At 32.6% G+C, this 12341-nt stretch overlaps 1 protein-coding gene across 3 annotated transcripts in view; it reads left to right on the top strand.

Moving 5' to 3' along the window:
- The window catches only part of LOC142225590 (peroxisomal acyl-coenzyme A oxidase 3), a 91624-nt gene that overhangs the window by 65283 nt on the left and 14000 nt on the right, over positions 1–12341 (top strand). For 2 of the 3 annotated variants that reach the window (XM_075295381.1, XM_075295383.1), the window contains exons 2-4: positions 9787–9967; positions 10042–10965; positions 11029–11154. In XM_075295381.1, the coding sequence (XP_075151496.1) occupies positions 9833–9967; positions 10042–10965; positions 11029–11154 (1185 nt within the window). In that variant the 5' untranslated portion in view covers positions 9787–9832. Of the gene's footprint in view, positions 1–9310; positions 9719–9786; positions 9968–10041; positions 10966–11028; positions 11155–12341 lie in introns of those variants that run through there. The other variant, XM_075295382.1, reaches the window with a different exon arrangement.

The raw sequence follows: 12341 nt of genomic DNA, 5'->3' as shown, positions 1-12341 counted from the left end.
TTAAAATTTTCTAAAAAAATTCAAAATTTTCTAAAATTAATCGAAAGTTATCTTTCCTGGTGGGTTCACTGTTTTTTCAGTGTATATTAGAGATAATGAATAAATATATTTAGTGTATCTATGATGAGCTCAACGATCACGTGTTGTACAACATTATTACTAGAAACGTGATTTGTCTGAAATTTCGGTAGGGCGGAGAGAATTGTTTTTGTACGTGTAGTATCCAACAACCGTCCAAAACACAAAATTGGCTTATAAATGTCTATCAAGTAATTTTACGGCAACAACCAGTTACTCTCATTATGTAATATTGATGTCTTTCGTCAACTCTATTAGTAGCAATCTTTAGTTCTGTCTCTATGCTATCTCTCTGGCATCTCTAAAAATATATGTTTGCACGAAAACAATATATATTTGAGTCCATTCTTAGAACATATTATATCCATATATTTAAGTATATAATATATTCTAAGATATTAGCATATATGTGCTTGCACTTAAATATATTGTTTTAAAAAAGTCTTTAACATATCACCGAAGTATATCAAAAACTAGTTTTTTTTTACCGATTTACAATTCAAATAAGACTTTACTTACAGACGCGAAATTTTAATGCAACTCTGGCTTATTTGATGAACAAAAATGCTTTAAGCCTTAGAACATAGACGCAAAATACATCCTTGTCCGGAGCAAAATAAGTTATAATTGGGTAATATGATGAAATCTTTTAATTGTAATACGAGGGCGGTGCGGAAACTTCTTAGCCTATTAATGAAAGAGAATAGTTAGTTTTTCAAAAATATTTTTATTTTTCAATATTATCTCCTGAAACTTCAATACACTTAGTCCAATGCTTTTATAGCAATTCTATCCCTTGATTAAAATAGTTTTCCTGAAGGTCTTCAAAATAGTGGTTTACAACTGTAATTGCATCTTCATTTCAGGTAAAACGCTTGCCAGCAAGGATTGTTTTTAGATTTGGGAACAAGTAAAAGTCACTGGGAGCCAAATCAGGAGAATAAGGGGGGTGGTCAAGCAACTCATTCGTTGGTTTTAGCCATTGTTAAAACACTCTTATGCGCTGGTGCGTTGTCTTGATGAAAAATAATTTTTTTGTGTTGTAAGCCAGGACGTTTTTCTCGAATTTGTACATTTAATTGATCCAAAAGGTTGCAATAGTACTCTGAATTTGCCCTTTTTGCAGATAGTCAATCAATAAAATACATTTGAAGTCCCAAAAACTCTTTGCCATAACCTTAACAGCCGATTGAATTGTTTTTGCCTTCTTTGAGGCACTTCCTCCAGCTTCAGTCCATTGTTTGAATTGTTCTTTTGTCTCTGGAGTATAGTGGTGGATCCATGTCTCATCAACAGTTATGAAACGACGCTTAAAATCCATTTTATTTCGCTTAAAACGATCCAAACAAGCTTGAGAAATATTCATTCTTATGCGTTTTTGATCGACTTTTAACAAATGCGGCACCCATCTTGCAGAAAGCTTTTTCATTTGTAGTTCTTCATTCAGCAACCCAATTTTTTACTGTTGCATATGAAGCAACACTTTCACGTAACACATTCATCATTATGAATTTCTTGTCCTGATAATGACAGGACAAGTATATACAACACTTCGCTAACTGCAACCGCTGCCGTCCGATTGTAGGCATCTTCGTTGAAAATTTGTTTGTCAAAATAGTGTTCAAAATTACTGAAAGTATAAATTGTTTTAAAAAACTAAAATATATTTAATATTATTGTTTGTGGTTGTTTGAATATTTCTCACAAAAGAACATGAAGGGTGTTAGTAAAAGACAATTCAGAGAGCTTTTTTTTTTAAAGAGAAATGATTCTGTGTTCCATAAAACTATATTATTATATTTTGAAGTTGAAGTGTCTTATTTAATTTTTATAGGAATAAATTATTGGCTATTACAATATACATTTTTAAACCCTCTTTTTTTATTGTAAAATATATTGATTTTAGGGACAACTTTTAATCAACTAACTTTTCGTTGACTGGAAACTAACTAATTTGTAGTTAAAAAATAACAAGCTTAAGGTTAACTTAAAATTAACGGATCGGTAACTAACTTTAAGCTAATTGAAAGTAATACAGAGTTGGGCAACTGACTACTTCACTCAACAAATGGAATTATTATGTTTGGAGAATGTTTCCTTTGCTCTAATAATTGTTTGCGTACACTCATAGAAAAAAGTCTGCTAAAAACAGCAGTCGATGTCTGCTGTTATATTTTTGTACTTCAGGGCCAAATGAACAACAATTTATAAAATTTTTAGGTTATAAATTTTTCCCCAAAGCATATTTAAGAACCAAAAGTAGTTTTTGGTATATTTTTTCACCGTAATATACTTACAAGCTCCTAAATACGATCAGCAAACATTTTTGGTCACATACTATAGATATTCATAAAATATTGTTTTAATTATGTTAGGATAGCTCCTAAGTTGACATTTTTATTTGTTTTACCCAAAATAAAACATGTTTCAGAGTAATCGAGCTTCAAAAATAGCAGGAAATGTTTGCTATTTCAACAAACAGTGACTGCTGTCCCTTTTTCAGCAGACTTTCTGCTGTTTTAGCAGACTTTTCTGCTGTCCCTACTAACAAATTTCTTTGGGTGTACGTTAGTTAAATTAACTACAAGACGGGAAAAAAATATACACAAGATTATACTAAATTCGTATTTCTCACCAAATAGTTAATTATTTCTTTAAATTTGTAACTTACTACATATGAGTCTATCATGGACTTCGTATGTCACTAAATACATTCTTGCAATTTTTAACTCCAATTTTTTTCTTCACACTACAAAATTTTCTTTAATGCTAAGTACTAAGTTCGTTTATGCGAAAAAGGGATATCTTCATCTATCTCCGTAAATAGGGTCTCAAACCCAGGGATGTTAACTTATTTATGCGAAATAATATACCTGCCTATTTTTTCGTGCGAAAAATCTAGGGTTGTATAAATATGTATTTGAAAATGTTCAAAATAAAAATTTCGCATTTATTCCGCGCTGACCTTTTTTATATGGAGTATAACACATTTTCATGGGAAAACGTGATCTTAGTACTAGGCTTAACAAGTAAAAAAAGCACGGTGGGAAAAACGAAAATATTTATCAACAAACATAAAATATATGACATAGGAAATTTAAACGATATGCACGCATTTAGCGTTCTTCGAATACATTAACAGGTTGGCTGATAATTCCCCGGTCTAACAAAGAAAAACACATTTTTTTTTGTCAAAATTCGTTTTTATTATTCAACATAGTTCCTTTCAAGAGCGATACAACGATTATAACGACCTTCCAATTTTTTGATACCATTTTGGTAGTACTCCTTCGGTTTTACCTCAAAATAGGCCTCAGTTTCGGCGATCACCTCTTCATTGCAGCCAAATTTTTTACCTGCAAGCATCCATTTGAGGTCTGAGAACAAGAAAAAGTCGCTGGGGGCCAGATCTGGAGAATACGGTGGGTGGGGAAGCAATTCGAAGCCCAATTCATGAATTTTTGCCATCGTTCTCAATGACTTGTGGCACGGTGCGTTGTCTTGGTGGAACAACACTTTTTTCTTCTTCATATGGGGCCGTTTTGCCACGATTTCGACCTTCAAACGCTCCAATAATGCCATGTAATAGTCACTGTTGACGGTTTTTCCCTTCTCAAGATAATCGATAAAAATTATTCCATGCGCATCCCAAAAAACAGAGGCCATTACTTTGCCAGCGGACTTTTGAGTCTTTCCACTCTTCGGAGACGGTTCACCGGTCGCTGTCCACTCAGCCGACTGTAGTGTGGACTCAGGATTGTAGTGATGGAGCCATGTTTCATCCATTGTCACATATCGACGGAAAAACTCGGGTGTATTACGAGTTAACAACTGCAAACACCCCTCAGAATCATCAACACGTTGTTGTTTTTGGTCAAATGTGAGCTCGCGCGGCACCCATTTTGAACAGAACTTCCGCATATCCAAATATTGATGAATGATATGACCAACACGTTCCTTTGATATCTTTAAGGCCTCTGCTATCTCGATCAACTTCATTTTACGGTCATTCAAAATCATTTTGTGGATTTTTTTGATGTTTTCGTCGGTAACCACCTCTTTCGGGCGTCCACTGCATTCACCGTCCTCCGTGCTCATTTCACCACGCTTGAATTTTGCATACCAATCAATTATTGTTGATTTCCCTGGGACAGAGTCCGGAAACTCATTATCAAGCCAAGTTTTTGCTTCCACCGTATTTTTTCCCTTCAGAAAACAGTATTTTATCAAAACATGAAATTCCTTTTTTCCATTTTTTCACAACAACAAAAGTTGCTTCACAAAAGACGCTCTATCTCACAAACTAATTGACTTCCAGACGTCAAATTTTGACACGAATCATTTGAAGGTTGGTACTATTTAAAAATAGCATGCATTTAATACTAGCGACGCCATCTATGTGTCAGACCTTGGACTTATCAGCCAACCTGTTAGTTCTCCTCATATATTTTTTTAGCAGATGTAAATAATGTCGAGACACAAATAATAATCAATTGTTCGATTAGTATAGCTCTAAATTTGTGAATCCTGAGTTTTAGATAGAACTTCACATCTTATCGATGAGATTTCAGATATGTTTCGGGAAAAAATAAAGATAATAAATTCTTTTAATGGATTATTCATTACAACCAAATTGTTCACTCTCTCTCTCTCTCTCTCTCTCTCTCTGTGCAATTGTAAAAAAAAAAAAACAAAACCAGTCTACAATGATATTAGGCTATCTTAAATTACACAATATCATAAAAAAACTACGATAATGTAATCGAGATCTCAGACAAACTTCAGTTCTTAAAAAGACTTAAAGATAGTAATAACTAACCTAACTTGTTTAGAAATAGCTTCGGATCGTAAGATGTGGTCTACTAGATATCGGGAATCGAAATTGGATAAGAACATTACAAAGTGGCTTGCCGGAGTAATGAATTACAAAATCATAAGATTAGATTAGTGGAAGATTTTAATTCATAAGAGATCTAGTGGCTGTGATTATTGTAGTGTATTCAAAACGAAGATCGTGACCTTTCCTTAAGGATTTTTGCAGTATTATGCCCTGTTCCTGTATATCGAACGAAAACCAGTTCGAAAGAAAGGCAGTCACTCGAATTCGAATGAATTTGGGTTTTTCTATTTTTGAAAGTTCGATTCGTTTGTATGAGAATACATTGATTATTAAAAATGAGTATTTTTAAATTTTTGGCCTGAGAATTCATTCAAATGTTAACAATGCTTTTACTTTTTTCTCGACACTTATGGCCTGTTCCTGTATATCGAACGAAAACTCATTCGAAAGAAAGGCAGTCACTCGAATTCGTATGAATTTGGGTTTTTCTATTTTTGAAAGTTCGTTTCGTTTGTAGGAGAATACATTGATTATCCAAAATGAGTATTTTCAAATTTTTGGCCTGAGAATTCAGTCAAATGTTAACAATGTTTTTACTTTTTTCTTGACACTTATTGTACATGTTCGTTTATTACTCGACAACAAAATATGAAGTGACTTGCCTTTCGAAATAGAAGAACAAAAATCAATTTTCTTTCATTTGGAATACGAAAGAAACCTTTCGTTCGATATACAGGAACAGGCCATTATTGTATATGTTCGTTTATTACTCGACAACAAAATATCAAGTGACTTGCCTTTCGAAATAAAAGAACAAAAATCAATTTTCTTTGACACAAGAATATTTTTGGGAGCTATATAGCTTTAAATCTTGGCTCTTAAAATTAAAATTAGCCCTACGGGATATCGGTGAAAATTGTCACTAACAGACTCCAGTTTCGCTCGCATTGTTTATTTTATTTATTTATTTATATATTTACAATCATAATGAATTATGAAAATAAACAGGAAATATAGATGCTAACCAAAGACAATAAACTTGAGGAAGATAGGAAATTGGGTTGCGTCATACCAAATGTTGCATTTACCATGTTAGTTCCATACATGTTTGTAGTTTTTTTATTTGTTTTTCGTTTTTATTTTTTAAATGAAAAACTTAATTGTCTTAATGAAATTTTAGGCAACAACAAAAAAATTAAATTTTCCCGTTTAAGGAAATTTATTTCGTGCACTTAATTTCTTTTTATTTGCATTTTAATGCTATGTCAATACTTGTCGTATACGCGTTTGGTTCGAGTATGAAACCAACACGGTAAATGGTTTGATCTCCTCAGTAGCCAATTTCCTATCTTCCTAGAGTTTATTGTCTTTGGTGCTAACAACCAAAGACAATAAACTTGAGGAAGATAGGAAATTGGGTTGCGTCATACCGAATGTTGCATATACCATGTTAGTTTCATACATGCTTGTATTTTTTTTATTTGTTTTTCGTTTTTATTTTTTAAATGAAAAACTTAATTTTCTTAATGAAACAATGTTAAATTTTAGGCAACAACAAAAAAATAAATTTTCCTGTTTAAGGAAATTTTAGTTGCATTTTAATGCTATGCCAATACTTGTCGTATACGCGTTTGGTTCGAGTATGAAACTAACACGGTAAATGGTTTGATCTCCTCAGTAGCCAATTTCCTATCTTCCTAGAGTTTATTGTCTTTGCTAACAACCAGCGTTGCCAGAATTGTTTCACCAAAACCCGCTAGATTTGTCCAAAAAACTAGCCAAAAAAACCTAAAAAATTTTAAAAAATAGCTAGAAAAAAACTAAATTTTTTTGTATCAAAAGTTACATTTTTGATTGAAATTTAACAAACTTTATTTCACTTAAAATGCATATTATTTTAATTGTATTCATTTTATTTCCATTTCTGTCAGACTGTAAGAAAATCTAAGTCATATTAGCTCTGTCTGCGTATCGAACATTTGTCTGTATCGAACATTTTGATTACTATCACAAATTTTTACTGGAAGTCCTTCATTTATATTTCCTAGTAAAAACTTTTTTCCCGGTAAACTTGCAATTATCAGCTGGTTAAACATCAACAAGTCCAATGTCACATAGAACTGCAAGAGAATAAAACCCATTCTAACTGTCTTGCAAGTTTATACTGAATAACTTTTATTCGAAAATTTCCCATACAAACTTATTGTCACAACGAATTTTTTTATTGCATTTTTTTGATGTTTAAAAAAATAATACCACATTCAAAACTTTATTTCCTTAATTATTTCTATGTTCGGTTCCAAAGATTTTGTACACTAATGATTTTGGTATTGATTCCGAGTCAAATTTGAATTTATTAGTTTTTTTCAGCTTTTTCTTCATGAGCTATCACAGTGCTTTAAAAACGTGCTAACGACAACTTAAATTTCCAAATTCAGACTCGACTTTAAGTAGAAATTATTCTGTGTATACGTTTTTAAAATAAAATGTTGAAAAACCTCTTCTATTTTTGAACGCTATTTTGGTTTGTGGTCAAGATACAAAAACTCCACAAATTTAAAGACTATTTAATTAATTTTAAGAATTTTTTAGAATTGACCCTATAGGGTCTAGGCTATAACCTTCCTTCATGAAAAGATACCCAAGTTGAATCACTTAACTCTAAGGACAAAACGATTTTATCGGCTTTTGGACAAGGAAAACAGTTTATATAAGAGAAATTCACAAATGCTATTAAAACCCAAAATTCGCGTTCGTATTTTAATGACATGAAATTGTTTGAGCTTTGAAATATGTGGAAAACCTTATTCTGGCAGCAAGACTTAGATAAAAACGAAGTTTTATCCATATTTCAATAGGAACATGTCGAAAATAAAAAAAGCCAAAAATAGCTAAAAGGGTCATGAAAAAAAGCTAAATGCATTTTTTTTCGCTAAACGTCTTCAAAAAAGCCAAATCTAGCGGGAAAAAAGCTGTGCTGCTAACAACACAGGTTTTCGACCTGTCATATTTTTATGTTTTATATAATTTATTGATTTCTATATTCTTGATATTAAAATTAAATTTTAGGATGCGCAATTTACATAATATTAAGGACATATTTCTTTACAATAATGACATTGTAATTAAAATAAGGTTTATAATCGTTGCTTCAAAAACAGTTTTTAATAGAATTAGGACACGAATTTTGAAAATTTGCGTCCCTCCGTTAAGTCGTATGTCTTTGAACCAATGGAAATTTTCCTTAAAGTAAAGAAACACATTTTTGATTGAAAGAAATCGTCCTTAAATTAACTGTAATACTGCGAAAAGAGAATTAAAAATTATCCTAGATTTAATACCAGATATGTCGCTAAAAATTTTCTTCCGAGTCGCATCTTTGGCTCGGAATCAATACCAAAATCTTTAAAGGTTGGTGAAAATATTTGGATCTAAAGTAAACTTTTGTTTGATTGTTGGATCTACAAATTTACTGAAATATAAATATCAAAAAAATCATTCAACATATTCCAAAAGTTTTTACTTTCTGGCGCCAAAACCAGATTTAAAAATTATTTCTTTTAATCAAAAATGTTTTTCTTTACTGCATTATTTTAAAGATAAATGACATTAAAATGCAATGAAATATAAATAAAAAATTATGAATTTCCGTTAATTTAAAATTTCTTTATTCAGTATTGTGTAAACTGCGTATCCTGAAAAGTAGGTTGCATAGTATTTTATAGTTGGTATATATTTTTTTCAATGTGATTGAATATCGCGGAGTCGTGATCACGGTTGCCACAGTTACCAAAAATGGTAGATTTTTTCTGTTTTGTAGATTGGTAGAATTCTTGATGTTTTGGTATATTTTGCAAAATATTCGTCTTCGATTTAGAAGTACTTCACAAATTTTCTATAAAAATAAAATTTTGATAAAATTTTCCTTAGAAATAAAATTGTGACAAAATTTTCTATAGAAATAAAGTTTTGACAAAATTTTCTATAGAAATAAAATTTTGACAAAATTTTCTATAGAAACAAAATTTTGAAAAAATTATCTATAAAAGTGAAGAGAAAATTTTTGTATAAAAATAGAAGTTTGATAAAATTTTCTCTAGAAACAAAATTGTGACAAAATTTCCTATAGAAATAAAATTTTGACAACATTTTCTATAGAAATAAAATTTTTCAAAATAAGATTTTATGTTCGGTAATTTTTTGGAAAAAATTTCACAAAAGTTTGGTAGATTATTTATAGCTCGAGTGTCTATCGTGGTCGTGATTAGCTGCAACTATGTAGTTGTAATCATGAGATAAATTTACACACGTGCACATCTCTATCGTAAAGCCCATGCCCATGTTTGCTGTCAAACAATTTATAACTGTTCACAAAATGACGTGCAAATGAGGACATCGAATTACGGCGCTGTATGTAATTAAATGGCAGAGCTTTGTTTTATTTTGCTTGATGCATACATTTTGAATAAACATTTCGAAACTTACATATACTGTCTGTCAATACCCATCCTCCATGGGTAATTTATGAATGCAAGTTCGTTTTAAATGCAGAGATCCTACTGACGCTGTAAAAGCTAATGGGGTATATTTACTGTCAATTTATTGGAATTGACAATAACTTTGTTTGAAACTTTTTGTTACCTAAGTGCAAATAGAATAACTGGTCACCTAAAAAGTGTTTTGAATATTAAGAACAAATGTAGAAAAGGCGAATAGCGGCGCTAACTACTTTGTTTTCCATCCTGGTGGTCGAACCACAACTGCATTGATGAAAGTAAACTTTTCTAGTACCGATGCGAGGTTGGGAGATAGATACCCTTTCCGTTGTGACAAATTTATAACATTTTTTCTTTATTTTTTTTTTGCAGAGTGTAAACACATCAACTATTCTGTCAATCTTAAAAATTCTACATCATGGCTCAAAGTGTGGACACATCTTTTATACCAGATTTGCCCAAAGGACCGTTGTGTGCTTATCGGAAGCGAGTGAATTTTGATTGGAAACGTTTAAGACTCATTTTCGAAAGGGAAGAGGTTTTACGCATTAAGGTAAGCTTGTTTGGAAATTTGCTACTCTTAAAAATATCAACTAATCGCCACGATTATTTCCATTGTCATTTTAGTATAAAGTTTGGAAAATATTAGAAAATGATCCTCTATTTTCTGAATCAATCTCAACATTACCAAGCGATCAACAGAAACGTATATGTGCCATGCAAATGAATCGTATGCGCCAACTTGATCTGGTTCCAAAAGAAGTTGAGGAACGCTCATTCGGCGAGAAAACAAAATACTTGATGGGTATCAATGAAGCACTGCATGTATACTGTCCTAGTCTTTCCGTGAAAATAGCTCTGGGCGTGGGTCTGTTCAATAACGCCATTCGTGCGATGGGCACAGAGAAACATATGAAATACTACGAGGCTGCTTGGAATCGTGAAATTGTGACATGTTTGGCTATAACCGAAGTTTCACATGGAAGTAATACAAAATGTATTCGCACCACCGCCACCTATGATCCCAGCACTCAGGAGTTCATCATTAATACGCCCGACTTTGAAGCGGCCAAATGTTGGATTGGAAATTTAGGTAAAACTGCCACCGTTGCTATGACATTTGCAAATCTCTATACGCCAGATGGTGTCAATAGGGGCCTACATGGTTTCCTTGTACCCATCAGAGATCCAAAAACTCTCCAAGCATATCCCGGGGTGTTGGTAGGTGACATTGGGGAAAAAATTGGCCTGAATGGTATAGACAATGGATTTGTTATGTTTACCAACTATCGTATACCACGCGATAATCTACTCAACCGCACCGGTGATGTAACACAGGAGGGAAATTACGAAAGTGTGTTTACGGAGCCAGGTAAAGTACTAGGTTCTGCATTGGAATCATTTTCGGCTGGCCGTATTGGTATTATGCAGGAATCCGTTAACACTTTGTCAAGTGCTTCTGTCATAGCGGTACGGTATGCTGCCTTGAGAAAACAATTTGGTCCTGAGAGATTGGGCCCTGAAGTAGCAATTATTGAATATCAACTGCATGTAAGTAACTGAATTCCGAAAGACAATTTTGATCTAATTCTGTTAATTTCCTATTTGCAATAGCAATGGAGAATATTCCCATATCTAGCAGCCTCTTGTGTTTTGAAAATTGCCGTCATGGAGTTAACTAACAAGTACTTGGAAATAATCGAAAAATCTCAAGCAGACTCTAATGGATTCGAAATATTGGTAAGTCGTAAAAATTTTTGAAATTAAGTAAGAAGAAGCGCTGGTATTTGAAAAACGTCAGAATGCAACGCTTTTCAAATTGTTAAGCTAGTTGTGCAAAATATCGGAATTAGCTACAACGCACAGTGGTTCCAAATCGCTTTTGTTTTTGGAAATAATTCTGCAACTTTGTAACGGAAAAAGATATCAACATAATTTTTTCTGTGTGTGAAAGCTGAGGTGTTTTCCTCTAAGTTTGCAAATTTGTGGGTCCTAGTGGGTCCACGGGCTGATCTGTAGGCGTTGAAATTTTGTTTCAGTTGTCAACTCCGCAATTTTGAACCGATTTCGATGATTTTTTCTTTGCTGGGTAGAACTTGTAAAGCTCTACAAAAAAGTTCTCGTGTGTTACCGTTCGTAAAGTATGGGCCCCACAATATATTTTTTGCAAAATTTTGACAAAGTGGGGTCAGTATTTTGAACCTAGAAGTTCAGTTTTTGAGTGAATTCGTATTTTAACTGCATTCCATACAAAATTCTAAGAATTCTAGAAGAAACAAGTATATATGGCCGTAAGTTCAGCCAGGCCGAAGCTAATGTACCCTCCACCATGGATCGAATTATGTACTTAAGTTGCGGTAACGCTTGCCGATGGCAAGGTATCTTAAAACCTCCTAACACCGTCTTGTAAATTGTATGTAAGTCCATACGTGGTATGGAATGGTATATTCAGCAATATTTGGGAATGGTATATTCAGCAATATTTCTTAAAATAATTTGCCCTGCAAAAATCAATTAAAACCATAATGATATCACAATTAGTTCAATAGTTATTAAGGTTTAAATTCATATTTTTAATTCCCAAAAAATTGAAAGTTTTAAAAAATTGTTCTGTGCCCCAAAAAAGTTTCTTTTCAATTGCATAGAAATAAAGCTCTCTCAAATCTGGCTTCTGCAGCCATATAAGTGCATATTTGGCGTAAGATATATATGGGGGCTATTTCTAAATCTGAACCGATTTCAACCAAACTCGGCATGCGTAGATAGAATGTTAATTATGCTACCTGCACCCTCCAAAAAAATCGCTTCTGTAACATATACTCCCAAACACATTTTGCTTCAAGCATGTACATTTTTGGGTATTGCCCAAACATTTATATATTTGATTTCTTCCAATATATAATATGTTTGAAAGAATATTTGGCTAA

This window comes from Haematobia irritans, chromosome 2 (genome assembly GCF_050003625.1).
Source record: "Haematobia irritans isolate KBUSLIRL chromosome 2, ASM5000362v1, whole genome shotgun sequence".
NCBI classification, from domain to species: domain Eukaryota; kingdom Metazoa; phylum Arthropoda; class Insecta; order Diptera; family Muscidae; genus Haematobia; species Haematobia irritans.
Note: the sequence above shows the minus strand (reverse complement) of the source record. Positions and strands in the feature narration are given on the sequence as shown.